The sequence below is a fragment of the Diabrotica virgifera genome, chromosome 5, assembly GCF_917563875.1.
Source record: "Diabrotica virgifera virgifera chromosome 5, PGI_DIABVI_V3a".
In the NCBI taxonomy this organism is placed as follows: Eukaryota; Metazoa; Arthropoda; class Insecta; order Coleoptera; family Chrysomelidae; genus Diabrotica; species Diabrotica virgifera.
The window spans coordinates 18,055,593-18,076,950 of NC_065447.1; the positions used below are offsets into that span (position 1 = coordinate 18,055,593).

Consider the following 21,358-nt stretch of genomic DNA (forward strand, 5'->3'; position numbering starts at 1 on the left):
ACTCATAAGAGTACATACTGTTTTTTTTTTTGGACCGGGCCCTGTTTTAACACGGAACGGACACGGCCCTGATATGTATAAATGGGCCTTTATAGTACACATTACTCCCCTGAGCTCGTTATAGCAATTACGTGGCTAAAGTTTCCAAACCAAGGTCAGGGAACAAAACAAAAAAAGTAATGTTGAAATATGTAGTAACTAATGAACTTTATTTTACAGAATTGTGCTCGCAAGAGTCCTGAAGTCAAACTAGAAATATACAAGAGACTCTGCAAGGATCTCAAGCCAGTATTCCATCACTTTTTCGAAGAATTCTTCTCCCAGCCTGCTATCTGGTATGAAAGAAGGAGAGCATTTATACACAGCGTAGCTACGACCAGTATGTGTGGATATATTCTAGGAATTGGTGACAGGCATACTAGCAATATTTTAATAGATAAAACAACGGCTGAAGTGATCCACATCGATTTTGGTAAGTTTTTTAAGGAGAATAAGGTTTTAGATTAAGGGGGTGGGGGGTATGGTTTGAAATCAACATTTGAAGTACATATTTGTGAATTTTTTTAATGGAAGAATAATTTTATTTTTTAATTAAATAAACATATTCAGTACAATTCAAAGAATATTAAAAAATGCAAGGCAAAATATTGAAAAATAGATCAAAGGTGGCAAATTTTTACAGACACCTAAAATCATGTGAAACAAAAAATTCAAAAAGATTTTATTATATAGCTTATAAATTTCACGAAGTAACGCTGCCGAGTTTTTTTAGTTTTAACGATTTTTGAATTTTTGGTGTCACTCACAATTCAAAATAACGAAATTTCTTATAAAAAAAGGGTGAAAATCAACATATTTATTATTGTTAAACAAAAAATTAGCATAAAACAAAAAATATTTCGACAGCGATACCTCAAGAAATGTCTAAAGAAAATCTGTGCAAAATTTCAGGTAGATTGGTTAACCTTCCGATGACCAACATTTTTTTGTTACACGCATGACCAACAGGGGTAAAAAATGACCCCAAGTCAAAAATGACATTGACAAAAAAATTAAGTTGTTTTAAGAAATGTAATAATGTACTCGTAATTTTATTGTTACTATTGTATCAATAAATTATAAATAAACATTATTAAAACATATTTTTAATTACAACTGAACAAAAACAGGAATCATCATTCTTAACTTAGAACTAAAGAGATTTTCAAATATACACTAATTACGTCACCACAGGTTTAGCAAACAATTTTTTTTCAATGTTGAAATGTTTCTTACATTCAATTCCACATAATAGACGGTATTTACTTAATACAGGGTGTCTGCGTAACTTGGAACCATATGGGAAACTTTTTTAATATCAATTTTACGAAAAAAAGTCATTCTTTATAAAGTGCTCTGCATAGTCTTAAACCTAAGATGCAATCATCAGATATCAAATTTTGTCAACAGTATACGAGGTATGTCAAAAAATATGAATTTCGCTCAAGAGCAAACTACCTTTATATTTCAAAATATCAAAAAATTTTATTATGAAAAGTTATTTGTAATTAAAAACCATATTAAAATATGCAATAACAGCCTTCTACTTGAAAAAAAAATTGAAATTTTCCCAAATTACCGATTCCGAACATCATTTTTATTTATTAGACATGTAATAACTCTTTTATTAATAATTTTAGGAAAAAAAGTTATTCTTCATAAAAATCTGTGCATGGTCTAAACCTCACGATGCAACCATCAGTTATCCAAGTTTGTTAATTGTATACGAGGTGTGTCAAATAATATGAATTTAGAAAGAATTCTAGAATATTTTCAACAAAATAACCACATTTTTAGACGGTTTTTCGCAAATAACTCAAAAAGTAAGTATTTTTTTGAAAAAAAACGTTCTTAGCAAAAATATAGCTTATAAAAAAGTAAAAAAAATGGTGTACGCGTTAGGTCTCTATATCTCGCAGAACCAGAGTTATAGCTTATGAAAAATAGATTCATATTCACCAAATTTTAAATAGAATATTTCGACGTGAAATATCCAAAAAATTAAGCACTTTTTGGGGAAAACTCATTATACCTTTTTTAAAGTGTTTAAAAAAAGCGTTATTTCTGTTTTTACAAAAAGTTTCTAGCATTAAATTTAAGCAAGTTACGCTCAAAATAAAGTTGGTCCCTTTTGTTTTTGCAAAAAAAAATCGGGAAGACCACCCCCTAATTAGCAACTTAAATGAAATTAATCGTTACCGCTCCACAAATTATTTTACTTATGTTGTGTTTATATGATCTGTAAGTTTCATCGATCCAAACTGCTTATTTTTGAAAAAATTTGGTTTCAAAATAAAATTTTTAAAAATTTAAATTTTGAAAAATATGCTTTTTTTCAAAATAACTTAAAAATTGTTAGAGATACCAAAAATCTCGAAAAACAAAAAAAGTCAGATTTGCTTTTCTGAATATCAAGTATTTTTTTGTTTTTCCGTTAGATAAAAATTAATTAAGATTTGATGTTTCTAAATTTGCATACATTCGTGATCAGTGACTCGTTCAACCCGTTTTAACTACAGCCCTTTCAATAATAAGGACTTCGAACCGATGAAACTTACAGATCATATAAACAATATATACACGAGTCAAGAAACTTGTGAAGTCGTAACGATTAAGTTCATTTAAGATACTATTTAGGGGGATACTATTTACCAAAACCAAAAGGGACTAATTTTATTTTGAGCGTAACTTGTTTAATTTTAATGCTAGACATTTTTTTTATAAAACAAAAATGAAGCTTTTTTTAAACACTTTAAATAAGTTGTAATGAGTTTTCCCCGAAATGTGCTTCATTTTTGGTTATTTCACGTCAACGTATTCCATTTGGAATTTGACGAATATGAACCTATTTTTCATTAGCTATAACTCTGCTTCTACTAGGTGTAGAGACGTGATATATACACCATTTTTTAAAAATTTTTACAGGCTATATTTTTGTTAGGAATGTTTTTTCGACAAAATACTTACTGTTTGAGTTATTTGCGAAAAACCGTCTAAAAGCGTGGTTATTTTGTTGAAAAAATGAACATATTCACTGCCAAATAACTCGAAAAGTATTGACTTAGTGAAAAGACTCTACAGAACAAAATTTACTTAAAATTAGCCAGTTTATCCATTTCCTGACTTTCTTTGGACGAATATTTTTTCACCCCCAAGAGGGGTGAAAACCACCCCCAGGGCAAAAGCACATATCGGCACAATATCACTTTTTTTCTTTGACTTGTTAGCTATGTGTATGCTAAATTTCATGTCAATCCAAGCGTTTCTTTAAAATTTAGAGGTTTTGCAATATTTTACCGTTAAAGAACGGACTAAAAGGATTCCGGTTAAGGCTATGGGTACATAATTCGCAAATATTTTACGTGTATCCCTACTTTTTCTGTCTTTACACGGCAAATTACGTGTAGTAAAATTCACACTGGTGTGGATATGTAAACATTACTAGAATGTCATTCTACTTGAAAATGTCATAATTAATTTAAAGAGATGGCTTTTGAATGTTCTTGGATAACTGTTATTTTTATAATTGCAAATTATTAATTCAGTTAATAAATGTGATAATTTTTTCACTAACTATGTTTTCAGTGATTGTAATAATTTATTTGTACAACAAAAACTAATAATCAATCGAGAAAAGAGGAAAAGTGTTAAAGTGATTTTTTAATAATATGTTGTTATTTTGGAACGCTTACAATTTTGAACATCTCTAACAACAAAATACTTGGATCACAGGATATATCTGATGTATTCTCTGCTTGGATCCTCCACAAATAATACACAATAAATAACTTTTTATTAGGTTCACGTCTTAAATCAATTATTTATCAAATACACTATATATCAATAATATTTAATCAATTTCTCAAAATATTCCCGATGCAATGTCAAATATTTAAAATTGTCACTGATTGTCAGTGTCTGACTGACAATATATGCTGACAATATTATATTCGGTTGAGTGCGTTGTAAGACAAAGACAGATTTGGAAAATATTACCACGGCATTGTGTTCATTTTTTTCAAATCCTGAAAAAACCAATCAATATTTTTGAAAAATTTAAACGCAGAATGAAAGACTGAATTATTACCGAGGGCCGAAAGTCCCTTAGAATAAATAAAAAGTTTATTTTGAATGAGATATTTGAAATTAAAAATCACACTAAATTTTCTCTTAGGTTTTTCACCCCTGTAACTTATTAAAATAAACATTATAGAAGTTTTCAGGGACTTTCGGCCCTCGCTAATAACGTAATCTTTCATTCTGCGTTTAAATTTTTCAAAAATACTTATTAGTTTTCTCAGGATTTGAAAAAAATGAATCCCCATTTGAATAGCATTGCAGCCGAAAATACGTACCGATCCTCTTAAGGGAACCATTGTCGCTGGAAATTTACCGCCTGAGCAGAATGGACGTGAATTATAAATTGTAAAATTCCCTCATCTTCCTATAGTCTCAGAATTCGCATGGCTTGCATTTTTAGAAGTCTCGGCCCGGATGGTGTTACCAGAGGAGGTTTTCCGTTGTTTTTAGTTTTTGATCTGGTAGGATATAGAATGGTATTTTAAATATCATTTTTTTTAGTTTAGTTTTTTATTAGATTAAAAACTTAAACTTTTTTTAACAAATTTCTTTTTGTTAACAGGTATTGCATTTGAGCAGGGACGAGTTTTACCAACACCAGAAACTGTTCCTTTTAGATTAACAAGAGATATGGTTGATGCAATGGGAGTCTCTGGAGTAGAAGGGATATTTAGAAAGTAAGTGTGTATCATATTGTAAGAACTACCAATTTAGATGGGAAATAAGCCACAATTAAATTGAAAAAATAATTTTATTAACGTTTCGAAGCCCAAATCGGGTTTCGTAGTCAAAATACAAAATACTACTAAAATAAACAAAAATGTTGTTACTAAGTAAAAAAATTCTAATAATTTATTTAATCTGACTCATTTATATTGGCAATTCAGAGGTATATTATACATTTTAAAGTAGAAGACTTTGAATAGATCTCAAATATATCAACACGCATGGGATAATGAACATAGAGTTCAGTGGAGAGATTCAAGTATAGTCCTGAAAGAATGGGATAGTAAAAAGAGAAAAATCAAAGAAGCGGCTCTAATTATGCTAAATGAAACCAATTGTGTCGCAAATTCCTCGGTAGAATGCAGTAGGATGTGGTTACCCATACTGAAAGAAGAAGTCAATAGAAAGAAAATACCACGATTAGTAAGTCAATAACATATCGAGTTAGTACAAATTTTATATTTTAGTATTACTTATTGTATATCTATGTATTATTAATATTATTTATAATTTAAACATATTAAAGTCAGAATTTGGTATTAATTTTTTTGAAAGTAAGTTAAATGTAAGATCAAATACTTACGATGTCGGGATAGTATCACGAGGTTTTTTCCTGGTTTTCCCTCGTGATTTACTATGGAATCTCTAACGCGAGAATTTTACTGTCATCGTTGCATTTGGTTTGTCTTTTTAAAAACAGATCACATGCTATGATTTTTTTGTGGCGGATATTCTTGAGTTGGGGTTGATTTCATGTAATCGAATGAACTATTTTTCTGTAAAGTCGTCCCAGGAACGCAACTCATAAATATTGGCAATATCATTTTAAAGTCTTCTACTTTTTTTTACTTAGCAACAACATTTTTGTTTAATTTAGTAGTATTTTGTATTTTTACAACGAAACCTGATTTGGGTTTCGAAACGTTAATAAAATTATTTTTTCAATTTAATTGTGGCTTATTTCCCATCTAAATAGTTAATCATAAAAATGCCACAAGGAAATAGCTTCAGAACAACATTAAGAACTACCTAACTAAGAAAACGTACAATTTTTGGTATATTTCTTTTATTGTTGAACGTAGTCTTCTGTTTGCTTACTATACTTGATAAAATGCTTTTCCAACTTTTTATTACTTCTAAAAAGTTAGTTTGCTTAAGGTCATCAAAGCAGTGTGAAGATATGATTGATCGTTCGTTGTAAAACAGCGACTTTTGATCCCTTTGTTGTAATTTTAGAACCATATATAAAATCACAAAGTGCTATATCTGGTGAATTTGGCGGCTTGTTGATCTATTCATATTCCAATTCGTGTAGTTTTGTTTTTGCAACAGTCCCATAGTAAGCTTAAAATAAACGAAACAGAATGAAGTATATGACCGTCAAAAGAGCACCTGACTATGAAAATAATATCTCAATAGACAACTATATCATTGAATGTGTGGATGCCTTCACATATCTGGGCACAGAAATCAATCAGAAGAATTCCATAAGTAGCGAAATTAATGCACGTATTTTCAGTGGAAATCGTACATACTATGCTAATGAAAGATTGGTGACATTGAACCAAAATTACTATCTATAGGGCTTTTCATTCACAGTCATTTGTTTCGAGCTTCTGTCATATGTCGTATTATCCGTGTATATTAGTATTATCCACAGATTATACAACATATGACAGAAGCTCGAAACAAATGACAATCGATGAAAAGTCCTATAGAACATTGATTAGACCCGCAGTACCCTATGGTTGTGAAACCTGGGTAATGACAACAAAAAATGAAGTCCAACTCAGGACATTCGAGAGACAGATACTGCGAAAAGTATATTACCCAGTGCAAGAGGAAGACGGCACATGTAGAATCAGGAGAAACGACATGGTTAATGAACTGAATGAAAGGTATGATATTGTAAGATTTGTGAAAAGTCGATAGGAAGACGAAAAAAGAGAGCCCAGAGCGAGATGGTTGGATGACGTGGAAAACGACCTCAAAACCATGAATATAAGACAATGGAGGAGAAGGGTACAAAATAGATCTGAATGGAAGGAAGCCAGACAGGCAAAGACCCATCTTAGTCCAGAAAGCCACTGCGCATCCGCTAGGAAAAATATTCCGATTCGGATTTTTTGCACAATCTTACTCAAAAAGGACCCCTTTTAACAAATTTGCATGTTGCCAGGACCACAAGTGGGTCAAAAATTGTTTAAACGTTTTTTTCTGTTATTTTCCTAAAATTATTTTTTTTGCATGGAATAAAGTTTTTTAGGTTTAAGTTATGATATTGTGGCATATATGATATACTAGTGACGTCATCCATCGGCGTGATGACGTAACCGATGATTTTTTTAAATGAGAATACTGCCGCCCTTAGGAAAAACACCGCATATGCAAAAATTATGAAAATTGAGTTAGGAGCGAAAATTTGATCTAGAGGGTTTATATTACATGATTATTTAAAAAAAGTACAGTATTTACAACCCCAACTATATATTCTGAAAGAAATACTAAACCCAGCATCTACAAAAACATGCGTGGAACTAAGGAAAAACACCACAACTACAACATTACTTAGGTAAAACCCCGCATATACTTGTCGGAGCCTGCAGTTACTGTGTTTATTCTAAGCAATACCCAATTGCGGTGTTTTTGCTACGTAATTGGCGCGGTTTATCAATTTATTTACTTTCTTTTCAACTTGTGTATGGTGCGATTGTGTTAGTTTGTGTCTTAAGAAACAACGTAAAATTTTTAATGTTGAAAATCAAGTAGAGTAAGTAGTCTAGATTAAAAAAAATTGCTTAAATACTTTTTTTTTAATTTGCTTAAAAAGTTTTTTGTAGGTACATAAGTTAAAACAATTTAAGATGTTTTAATCATATTCATTGAATTTGTAAAATAACATAATAATTTAATTCACCTACAATTACATTTCCTTGTTATACATATTGTAAATTCTAACGCTATAGCTGCTCAAGATATTTGTATTAAGTATTTCGAACCAGGGCACACCTTCATGCCCGCCGATAGTTTCCACCATCAGGTGGAACTGTTTAAAAAAAGAAAAAAACCTACGATTTTAATGATTTTGTGACAGCTGTTGGAAAGGCAAGTTTAAAAAAGGTTACAATAAAAAGAATGCAGCATACAGATTTTTTTAAGTGGGAAAATTTCGCGTTACAAATAAAAATTAAAAAAATAGAGAAACGTCCTTACTTGGCGAAAATAACAAATTGTTGCCAACAGGGGATTATTTTCTCTAAAAAGTACAAGTTAACAAATAAATCCGATAGTATGTTTGAAATAACTTTTCTTCAAAATAAAGTTTTAAATAAAAAACTTCCCAGTCCTCAGGCATTTACATCTCCTTGTGGAGTACCAAAAAATAAAAAAGAAACCCTTATTAAAAATCTAAAAATCATAATGCCTTCAAATAGATTACAATTTTGACAAAACCTTGAGTAAGATAAGAATTAATAAAATAATTTCTTTATATATTTAATTTTTTTTTATTTTATTTTAAATTTTATTTGTTAGGGTTTAATCGGTATAATAAATGTGTTTTTTTTTATTAAATATGTAGATTTAATAAATTATTCAAAAACTCATTTTGTTGTTTAACTATATTTTATGTAACATTATGCTAAGAAAAAATATCGCATATACATAACATCCGTAGATGCTGTAGTTTTACTTAGCAATTCCTAATATTACTTACAATTTTTTCCCCAGTATCTGCCGTAGTAGGCATAAAATTAGGATAAATTACTGCTGCTTTTTTTTAAACACAGTTTATTTACAGACTTATTGATATAAAGTAAACTCGTTTCTAACCGCATTGTTGTAACAATTTTAGCACCTTTTAAAAGTTGCAGATTCTTTGAAGTCAATTTACTCATTTTTATAAATACTGTAGATGCGGTGGTTTTCCTTAGGAGGGCAGAATAGGGGTCGTGTGCTAGCTCATTTGAAAGGTTCTTCAATTCTCTATTCAGTAATATAAACATTTACATAATTATTTATACAGGGTGTCCAAAAAATTTACAGGACAGTGTACAGGACACCCTGTATAAATAATTATGAAAATGTTTATATTACTGAATAGAGAATTAAAGAGCCTTTCAAATGAGCTAGCACACGACCCCTATTCTCATTTAAAAAAATCATCGATTTCGTCATCACGCCCAGATGGATGACGTCACTAGTATACCATATATGCCACAATATCATAACTTAAAAATAAAAATCGACCTGTTTCGGGATTTTTCCTTAAAGTCGCCGGTTTACGAAATAACGAATTTATTCCTTTCATTTGCGCCATACTGTATACACATGCAACGGTGGAAAATAGTGTCGCGCACGCTTGATTAGCAATTAAAAAACCAAGGAGTTCTGAATATTGTATTGCAAAAAACTCTTCGGGATTTCATCAATCGATGTTTAAAGAATATCTACTTACCTTGGCAACAAATTTTCAGTTTTTCACATAGTTTTTGAGGGTTAAAATGGCCGATTTCGCAATTTTTCAATTTTTAATCACTTATATGTCAAAAATTATCAACTTTAGAGAAAAGTCTCTAAAGACCTTTTCTGTTTGGAATGATCCAAAAAACCTAAAAAAAACTTTGTTCCATGCAAAACAAATAATTTTAGGAAAAAAACAAAAAAAAAAACGTTTAAAAAATGTTTGACCACCTTTTGGTCCTGGCAACGTGCAAATTTGTTAAAAGGGGTCCTTTTTGAGTAAGATTGTGCAAAAAATCCGAATCGGAATATTTTTCCTAGCGGATGCGCAGTGGCTTTCTGGACTATCTAGGGTTTTGGTCGCCAAAAGAACAAGAAGAAGCATAGTAAACGGGTGCCTTGTCCTGATCAAAAAGAATTGTTTATGGGGAAAACCGGAGTTTTTGCTTCATATCGATGTAGCAACAGCTGCACAGTGCACCCCAGTTATTGCTGTGTCCTTTTTGATCATGTATCAATGTGAATTTTAGATATAGTTTTGATAAAGACATGGAATACCTGTCGAAACGTCAAGTCAACAAATAAAAATGTTTAGTTCTAGTAGTTTTTTAATAATATCTGGTTTTAAATGAACCTATTCCCAAGAAACTTTTTTCAAAAAATATAAACTAAACCTTCAATAAATTAAATAAACTATAGCAATATTCTAAAAATACACATATTTTGCAGATCATGTGAAAGAACCATGGAAGTTTTACGTCAAAATGCCCAAACTATCAACACAATTTTAGAAGTATTGCTCTACGATCCACTGTACGCATGGACTGTTACTTCTGCAGAAGCGAATAAACGCCAGACTGAAGGGGACGAAGAAGTTGAGCCTGAATCTACAGAGTCTCCAGAAGGTAAGAAAATCAGGCAGTGGCGCCATCACAATATTTTTATTTTGAGGTTATCTCAATTCTAAAAAAAATCCAAAACGGTAAAGGACACATCCTATGTCAAATATAATGTCACTCAAATGCAATAACAATAAAACTTTTCGTTTATAAATTCGCAAAGTCTGTATATTATTGCGTCGCCGCTCCTGCAATACTTATAGTCCAGGGTAATAAGGTTTTTTCCATGACACTCGAGCAGCCAGGGTACTGAAGCGTTTTTTCGACAGGTAATACCTATAAGAGCAAATTGTAACTATTTCCTGCGTAGGATCTGGCGGCCATTTTTATTTATAAACAATTAATTGTCAAAAAATGGCATTTTTCCCTTTTTTTTTTCAAATCAATGGAAAACAGTGAAACTTTTGGTTTTTTTAGAACAAATATCTTTGAGATTATGGAAAAAGCTTTAAAATGACGTATTACAAAGTTTGATATACTCATTTATTGTTAATATAATTGCGAAAAAAGGTCGGAATTGCAAAAAAAATTAATTTCGCAATATCTATTGTAAAAATTAGTGTACAGCTTTGAAATTTTTGTCATATAAGGGTTCTTTGGTGCTTAATATGTGATAAAAATTTCAAAGCGATTCATTTAATTGTTTAAATTTTATTCAAATTGTTTATCCCAGAGAGCATTTTTTTACAATAACATGAGTCAGAAAAAAATGACTTTAGAACCATTCCACAGGTGTCAAATGAAAGAGCATGAGCTATATTTTCAATTTGGTTTAAAAAAAGCGAATAAAAAATGGGTTTATTAGTAATAAATAATTATGCAAAAGTATCGTAAATCTTTCCTTATAAACTTTTTATTTTGTTATATAAGAAATTATATATATTTATTACAATTTTTTATCAATTATGATATAAATAATATTACTTGGTAGTTGTGCACTTAAAACAGGGTAAAAAAGTTAATTTTTTTGGAAAAAGTTATTCAAAAAGTTTATAAGGAGAGATTTACAATACTTTTGCACAATTTTGCACAACGAGCTTTATTTAAACTGTTTAAACAAATTAAAAGAGAAGTTGTTAATTCTTAAACATTTTGTCGTCAGATTTCGTTAGTTTCATGTTTACTTAAAAACGTTGAGTGATAAACATTTTAGATTATAATTTTCGCCAACACAGGAATAAAACATAATTCATGAAGAAGTTTTCTGGAAAATTTCAAGTCAAAATATGCAATAAGGAAAATGTTATGTGACTTTATAGACGAGTGGCACTCTTAAAATAACGCTTATTTCTCGAGATACTGACCACGACGTGGTGAATGGCTAATTTTCGTCTAACCTAAAGTTTTGATGGTGCTGAAAACGAAAATAAGGTTTATTCTAAATCATCATTTTCATTTATAACTCTTGTATTTTTCATTTCTCGAAGGAAAGTTATTGTTCATAAAAAGCTCTTCATGGTCTAAGATTTATGATGAAACCATCACATATCAAATTTTATTAATTTTATACGAGGTATATAAAAAATATGAATTTCGAGTAAAGTATCTTTATAGTTCACAACATTAAAATTAGAATGATATAATTGCACATTAAAACATATTTTTTAATTCTAAACAACTTTTCGCAATAGCAATTTTCAATATTATGAATTTAAATACGTAAATAAACAAAGTTTTCGTTATGATAATGCTCACATTTTCAGCTTGTTATTAATAACGGCGTAAATTGTAATTTAGGTTTATGGAAATCACATTTTTGAAGTTAATAAAACTGTTATTCAGAAATACTATTAGTTTAGTTGCTATTGAAAACAGCTTAACCCAGCGTGAGCTAAGCCGATTAGAGGAACATACTTTGGTGTATCCAGAAATACCAGAATAACCAATGAAGAACTACTAAGAAGAATAGAGAACAGCAGAGAGATACTGGATTCCATATTTGGGTCATATAACAGTGGTGACAGATATGAACTCCTAAAATTAATAATGCAGGGAAAGATTCAAGGAAGACGCAGCATAGGTGGAAAAAAATGTCCTGGCTGAGAAATCTCAGAGAATGGTTTGGATGCAGCTCAACTGAACTCTTTCGGACTGTAGTGTCAAAAGTTAGAATAGCAATAATGATTGCCAACGTTCGTCGCGGAGATGGCACGAAGAAAGAAGATACTTTGGTGTGACATGCGAAATTATACCTACTTTATTATTTATAAGATAAGAGTAAGCCTCTGCCTTAATACCTGCAGAAAGGTTGATGAAGTGCCAATTCACAAAATTTCTTTTCTCTCTCTCTAACTCGCTTATACAGGGTGATTGATTAGTAGGGTAAATCTCAATAGCTCCGCTATAGTAATAGATAGCAATCAGCTTCACATAATAGCTTCACATTACAAAATTAGGTAGAATGTTACAGGGTGTTCGATAACACAGTGGCAGACCAAACTTATGTTTTTTTTTAAATGGAACACCCTATATTTTATTTTATATTCGAAATCCTGTTAACTTCTCCATCACAAAAATATAAAGGTTTGTAATGTTATACAGGGTATTTACAAAGTTATAACCAATTTTGTATGAAAATCGTAACAAGTTAACTCCCTGTATAAATAAAAATAAGCACAACAGCAATGGTTTATTAATGCCATATTTTTTTATTTATTGTCAAAATTTTTAAGAATTATTGATATTGCTAATTTTCTTTATATCAAATACAGGGTGAGTCAAAACGCAAGTACATTATTTTCTCAGTAATGTTAAATGGAACACCCTGTATTTTATATCATTATTGAAAAGTAACATTAGCGTACTTTAATTTTTATATAATATTCCCTATGCCCAAATTTATTAGTTTTCGAGATATTTTCATTTTTCAGAGCAAATTATTTTAGGTGTTTAAATTTATCTAAATTTTAAGTAAGCCATGACTGATTTGACAATTGAAGATTACCGATTATTAATCCGGTAATCAATGTAACACTGTAGCAAATAATAGTAGATTATACCACGAGTCAATAATGATGGCTATTATTCCCGAGGAATATTTACGAACCGAGCCGCGTTAGCGGCGAGGGAGTAACATTCCGAGGGAATGAGAGCCATTATTGCGAGTAGTATACTCTACTTTATCTACGACAAATTAATTAATTTAAGATTTTTAATGAACAACTTTATTTGTTAAAAACATTAAAATTAGTAATAGTACAATTAATAAACTGAATTGGTTGAGAATCATCATTAACTTTAGTAGAGTTTTTAATTATATTATATTATACGTTTTATTATAAATGGATTTCGATGTTTCAGGTATTAAGGTAGATGCTGTTGCTGTAGCTAGTTCTACAATTTCTGGTGGTGTACAATTAAAACATTCTTCATTTTCGTCCATCTCAACACAAACTGTCAAATATACTATTCGTTTGACAGTGACACTTTTTGAGGTTGATTATTTTGTTTCCGTGGTGAATTTTGTGATTGTTGTGCCAGAGGGATTAATAGCTATTAATCCCGCATTATTAATCCCTAAGGGATTATTATATGGCATTATATTGCAAACACCACAAGTATAATACATATATTATGTATCAGTCGTAGATAAAGAAATAAAAATAATTTATTAGTAATACATTTTACAAACAAAAACAACCACTACATGCAGCATTTTTGAAACAATTAAAAACTATCTTTTTATGTAAATGCAACAAATAAACAAAGAAAATTAGTAATAAATTTTACAAAAAAACACAAACACAAAATACAATATTTTGTGAAGACAATTAAACACTACTTTTGTATGTAAATGTAACAGTGTAACAAATAAAGAACGAAACATAATTTATCAGTAATACATTTTGCAAAAAAACATGTTTGAAAAATTAGAAGCTACTTTTAATAAAATATTTTTAATATTTAATTACATAAGGTGTTCAAAATTATCTTCTAACACATTTATGTACGCCTAAAAACGATCATTGAATGAGCTACTTACTCTACGGAGCATTTGTAAATTAACACATCGAAATACACTTTGTATTCTATTTTTCATCTAGTATTCATTTGGCTTTCGACAAATAAACATCACATCGTATCGTTAGCAAATGAATTAAGCCATAATTACAGTAATTAAGGTGATAATTAAAAAACGATTGTTATTAAAGTTAGAAAGTTTTTATTTGCAAAATTAAAATTCGACTGTGATAAGATACAAAAGTTTTATCTGCACAAATAAATAGTTACACTGTTAAATATTTCATGGAATATATGGCCTGGAATAGTCCAGGCAATCTCGGGCCATAGTGTGAGATGGGTGTACTGAAAAATGGAAAAAGACAATATGGTTTCCCTACCGACAACATCAAGTGAAACATTACTTTTTCAACAAAATCAAGTGCTCTTTACTGAGAATCAAGCCAGAAGTCAAAATGAGCAGATGTTATACAACGCCTGGTTACAGGAAAAACAAGAAAGAGAAAATCTACATATCGTCATACAACAAATGAAAATCCAAATAGATACCCTACAAAAGAAGATAGGCGAAGAAAAACAACAGCACAATGAAGATATAGAATATCGCACAGACGACGAAGAACTGAGTAAAGAAACGGAATGGATTCGAGTCCAAAATTCAAAAAAAAGGAAGATAAGCAACTCCCCAAAGGAAGTACAGCCCCACTCCCACCAACAGAGAAGTAAACCAGATGAGACACAAACGGCACGTAAACCACCACCAGTCATTATAAACAAATTGGAAAAATACGACACCCTAGTCAGCCACTTATCAGGTAAGCAAATATCTTATCAAACTAGCATGCTTGCAGGTGGAAATATAAAAATTAATGTCAAAGACGAAAATAGCTACAGAAACCTAACCAAGACTCTAAATGACACAAATCTCGAATGGTATTCGTTTGAAGATAAACAAAATAGACCTCTAAAAGTGGTTGCAAGAAAACTGCATCAAACTTGCCAAGTTAAGAACATAACGGAAGACCTAAAAAATAAGGGATATAAAATAGAAAACGTAACCCAATTACTAAGAGGAAAGGACAAATCGCCACTGCCACTTTTTGCACTTACTTTTAGTAAAGAGGAAAATACAAAAAAAGTGTATGAAATTACGGAAATTTTAAACATGAAAGTGACGATAGAAGCTTTCAGAAAACCGAATTTGATTCCACAATGTAAACGGTGTCAAGAGTACGGACATACACAAAATTATTGCAGAAGAGAACCGAGATGCGTAAAATGCATCGGAAAACATTTAACAAAAGATTGTAAGAAGCCACAAGATAAAGAACCCAAATGCATACACTGTGGTGGTGCCCACCCAGCTAGTTATAGAGGTTGCACCACTGCTATATCTCTTCAAAAATTACGGAACAAACAGAGACCTACAACCAAACTACAAAACAAGGCAGCAGACATGGAGAATCCTACGCAAATCCATCCAAGAGAGGTTAACCAAAACCAAACATATGCCCAAATAGCCTCTAACCAGCCAAAACAACCAGTAGAGAATGATCTCAATTCGATATCAAACATGCTACACATACTAATAGAACGCATGAACAATCAAGAAGAATTCAATAAAAAAATCCTAGAAAGATTAAATAGCATAGAAACTAGTAGACGATAAAATGGCGGAAGAGTTAAGAATTTTACATTGGAACGCAAACGGCCTCTTGCAACATCAGCAGGAGATGCTGTTTACCTTAAATAACCAAAAAATCGATATATGTTTAATATCAGAGACACACTTCACTAAACAAACATATATTAAACTGAGAGGATATCAAATATATCAAGCTCTTCACCCTAGAAACACAGCTAGTGGAGGAGCAGCAATAATCGTTAAGAGTAATCTAATTCACCTCGAAAGAGAAAATATAGAGACTGAAGCCATCCAGGCAGCTAGTATAAGTGTCAAAACAAAAAAATATGAAGTAACAATAGCAGCTGCATACTTTCCACCCAAACACAATCTAAAAAAAGAAAATTATGTCCATTTGCTTAACACGCTTGGAGAAAAATTTATTATTGGTGCAGACTTTAATGCTAAAAACACTGTATGGGGTTCAAGGTTAACCAATACAAAGGGTAGAGAACTACATGCAGCAATAGAAAAGATAAACGGTAAATGGCACTCAACTGGAAAACCAACATATTGGCCCACTGATCAAAATAAAATACCAGACTTAATTGACTTTTTCATTTCAAGAAAAGTTGCAACAAATTTTATGAAAATAGAAGAAGTTGATGGTCCCAGTTCTGATCACTCTCTAATACTACTCACAATCAGTGAGCATATAATACTAAGAGAAAATAACCCAACATTAACCAATAAGAGAACGGACTGGTCTAGCTTTAGACAGGAGTTAAGTGACAGAATTGAGCTTAATGTACCAATCAAAACTAATGAACAACTTGATGAAGAAACAGAGACACTAAACATAAATATACAACAAGCAGCTTGGAATAATACCAAACAAATTATAAGAAAAACCAAAGGACAAAATTATCCCAAAGAAATTCGAGAACTGGTGCAAAGAAAAAGAAAAGCCAGGAAGACATGGCAAAAAAGCAGAACTGCAGAAAATAAAAATATATTAAACAACCTCACCCAACAGTTAAGAAGGGAAATAGATTTAATTAAAAATGAATCAGTAAACCAATACCTAAATGATCTGACAGATGACCAAACCACTGACTACTCGTTGTGGAAATGTACAAAAAGAATAAATAGACCAACGCAACAGATTCCGCCGATTAGAAAAGAAAATGGAACATGGGCAAGAGATGGAAAACAAAAAGCAAATCTTTTCGCTTTATACTTGGAAAATGTATTCCAAAATAACGAAATGGGAAATAATCATCAAGCTGAAAACGAAGATGATCAAAGCACTGAAATTGATTTGAACAATACTGATCAAGACATAATAAAGCCTACTACTCCTAAAGAGGTTACCAACGTAATCAAAAACAATATCAATCCCAAAATGTCTCCAGGATTTGACTTAATAACAGGAGAAATACTACAACAATTACCTAGAAAGGCCATCGTAAAAGTCACAAACCTTATAAATGCAGTATTCAGGTTGCAATATGTACCAATAACGTGGAAAACATCTGAATTAATCATGATTCCCAAACCAGGGAAACCAACCAACAAGGTAGAATCATATAGACCAATATCTCTGCTACCAATTTTATCCAAACTATTTGAGAGGATATTGCTAGCACGAATGCAACCTATACTCGACCACAGGGAAATTGTTCCTTCCCACCAATTTGGATTTCGCAATAAACATTCAACAATAGACCAAATTCATCGAATAACAGATATTATAGAGAGATCTCTGGAGGAGAATAAAATATGCTCAGCTATTTTTCTAGACATAGCAAAAGCATTTGACAAAGTGTGGCACAAAGGCTTGTTACTAAAATTAAAAAGATATCTTCCCATCCAATTTGTACATCTAATAGAATCATATTTGGAAGATAGAACTTTTAGAGTTAAACAGGAAGGCGAATATTCAGAATTACGGCCAATTAAAGCAGGAATCCCACAGGGCAGTGTTCTGGGACCCATACTATATTTATTATATACTTGTGACATACCTGTTACAGAAAATATTAAACTGGCAACATTTGCAGACGACACTGCAATACTAGCAGTCGGTGAAACATTCGAAGAAACAACTAGACACCTGCAAAATGCAGTAAACAAAATAAACACCTGGAATAATAAATGGCGCATAAAAATCAATGAAGGGAAATCTGCCCATATCGATTTCACCTACAAAAGAATAAATAGTCACCCAGTTAGAATAAACAATAAAATCGTTCCGTACAAGAAAACAGTTAAATATCTAGGGCTATATTTGGATAGCAAATTAAAGTGGCAGGAACATATCAGAAAGAAAACCGAAGAACTAAAACTGAAGTACAAGAAGTTATATTGGTTATTAGGTAGAAGCTCACAACTTACAATCAAAAACAAAGTATTAGTTTACAAACAAATGCTCCAACCAGTATGGTCCTATGGTCTACAGTTATGGGGCTGTACTAGTGAGAGTAACTATGCTTGCCTTCAAAGAGTCCAAAACCGAATACTAAGAAACATAGTCAACGCTCCATGGTATATCCGCAACAAAGACCTACATCGGGAACTTCGTATAGCAACAATCAAAGAAGAAATAAAGAAGATTGCCAAGGGTCACGAAAAACGACTCCACAACCATACAAACAGGGAAGTGTTAGAACTTTTAGATAATCAAAACCTAGTCCGCAGGCTCAAACGCACCAAACCTTTTGAACTTGTGTGATAGTGATAAATCTATAAAAATGTCAGTGTCAGTTTAAATTCGGACAGTGAACCTAGCCACAACAGTGATGTGTGCAACAATAATTATTAATTTCTAAGGTGAACCGTTGGGAATACCTAGGACAGTACAGTAGTAGATTAAGTTAAATGTAAAATGCTGGTTAGTCTTAAGATTAGGTGCATTGTTAATTTAATAAATAATAATAAAAAAAAATTTTTCATCTCATCCCTTGTTGTTGGAGGTATTTTATAAACTTCATTATTAACGTAACCCCAAAAAAATCAGTCCAGTTTATTTAATTCTGGTGATTTGGGTGGCCACGCTACTGGTCCATTGAAAAATGAAAATATCTCGAAAACTAATAAATTTAGACATACTGAATGTTATCTAAAAATTAAAGTACGGTAATGGTACTTTTCAATAGTGATATAAAATACAGGGTGTTCCATTTAAAATTACTGAGAAAATAATGTACTTGCGTTTTGACTCACCCTGTATTTGATATAAAGAAAATTAGCAATATCGACCATTCTTGAAAATTTTGACAATACCTTAAAAATATGGCATTAATAAACCATTGTTGTTTTGCTTATTTGTATTTATACAGGGAGTTGAACTTGTTACGATTTTCATATAAAATTGGTTATAACTTTCTAAATACCCTGTATAACATAACAAACCTTTATATTTTTGTGATGGAGAAGTTAACAGGATTTCGAATTTAAAATAAAATATAGGGTGTTCCATTCAAAAAAAAAACATAAGTTTGGTCTGCCACTGTGTTATCGAACACCTTGTAACATTCTAACTAATTTTGTAATGTGAAGCTCAAAGGTGGCTAAAATTTTTGTTATTAACTTTTATTGCTATCTATTACTATAGCGGAGCTATTGAGCTTTACCCTACTAATCAATCACCCTGTAGACCCATTTGATTTTAGATTTATTTATATCAATTTACGCCGTTATCAATCAAAATTCAGATTTGGCGCAATGATATGAAATGATTGTAATTTCGAGACGAATCTATTCCTGTAGATTTTATTGCATTGGAGCGACATTCTATTTTCCATAAGATGTGCGGTGTCCTTTTAAATTCTCTTATAATTTATTTCGAGTATGTTGTTACTTAAGTTTAAATTTTTAGTGCCCCATAATGTTTCCGCTGAGAGGGCTCTACTCCGTCTTCGTGAGAAACTTCAAGGTACAGAGCTTGGTCATCCGAGAAGTATAGAACATCAAGTAGGTGCTTTAATACAACAAGCGGTGGATCCTTCGAATTTAAGTAGACTCTACCATGGCTGGCAACCTTATATATAAAAAAAACATGCCAAAATGTATATTTTTTATTACTAGTGATTGTTTTGTTATATTATTTGTTACTTTGAGCGTATTAATTGTTGTATCATGTATCTACATATTTAACACGTTCGTGCTGTCGTGTACCACATATGGTACATGCCGGCTCATCTTAACAGCCGTCATGTACCACATGTGGTACACAGTGTATATATATACACCGTTATTAGGCGTCAACTTCTTCTGGTAGGGTTCTGTGGAGGAGTATCACCACCCCGCAAGCCCTTATCCCTTGCCGTACCGCTCCTCCATAGACCGATCAGACACCTAGTTATTCATATTTTTTTTGAGATTGATACAACCTGAACAATTTTTTTCATTTTCTTATATTTAATATGTGTAAAAAAATAAGACTAGGCGCAGTTTTAGCCCGCCATTTTCTCCCCTACACCCTAAAACGTATTTTTTTTATTTTTTTTTTCGGTGGGTTAAAGAGAATTTAAAAATTTTCACATGCGTAGTTAAGGCTTTTACAAAATTGTCTATTTTTTATAGACCTATAAAGGACACGATATAAAATTTCTCTAGATTTACCTGTGTATTAGTTTCTTACGTTTAATAATTATTTTAGTTCCTATCTTAATATGTGGCCTTATTAGATTTTTTGCTACATTTATGTTTGCTTATTGTTCGTATTAGTTTTTGAATCTCCAGTGAACACCAATTGTTTATTTTTTGGTATTTGTTTTTTTGTTTGTTAATATTTGTTTGTTTTTTTTTGTTATTTCGTTCATTAACAATAAACAATATTCAGCTTAGAATCCTTCCTTGTGGAGCATATTTTATAAGTTATAGGAGTTAAAAAATAATAGATCTGATATTAAGTGATCGTTAACCTAAGAACAAACTAATTAAAGTCGTAATTAATTTTTATAATAAAAACAATTCGTATATTTTTTATAAAAGTTTAAAATATAGTATATAAAATATAGTTTTTTATGACTATATCTGTAGTACATGTTACGCATTTATGTTTACGTAAATATATGTCATGTTTTGTATAGTTTTAACTATTTTTTAAGTTATTTATGTTAACAATTTTCGTTGTCTAGATCAGCGGTTCTCAACCTGTGGTACATATACCAGTGGTAGTACATAATCTTATTTGCGCTGGTACGCAAAAACAAAGCCAAAATCAGCACCACTATTATAGTTAATTAGATTATCTAGCTAGATAGATATATCAGTTAGGGAGTCCAAAAAAATAAAAAGTATTTTGTGGTACAGGACTCAAAAAGGTTGAGAACCACTGATCTTTGACATCGGTTAGAATATAAGTCAACTGTTACCATAGTTTAAACTAGTTTTTAATGTTGTAATATATTTTTGATACCAGTAAAGTTTAAATTGTTTTGTAAATTATTGGTGCTAAATTTTTTTATTATCTAGACTCTTTGACATCGCCTAGCATAAAACAAAAATGTTGCCATAGTTTAAACTAGTTTATTATATTTTGTAATATATTTTTGATATCGTA

The 21,358-nt window shown here is 31.1% G+C and overlaps 1 protein-coding gene across 1 annotated transcript in view; it reads left to right on the forward strand.

Moving 5' to 3' along the window:
• LOC114332584 (serine-protein kinase ATM-like) overlaps positions 1-21,358 on the forward strand; it is a 144,589-nt gene extending 123,231 nt beyond the window's left edge. Inside the window, exons 30-33 of the mRNA XM_028282413.2 lie at positions 220-472; positions 4,682-4,796; positions 10,036-10,211; positions 19,670-21,358. Of these exons, the coding sequence (XP_028138214.2) occupies positions 220-472; positions 4,682-4,796; positions 10,036-10,211; positions 19,670-19,842 (717 nt within the window). The 3' untranslated portion in view covers positions 19,843-21,358. The remainder of the gene's footprint in view (positions 1-219; positions 473-4,681; positions 4,797-10,035; positions 10,212-19,669) is intronic.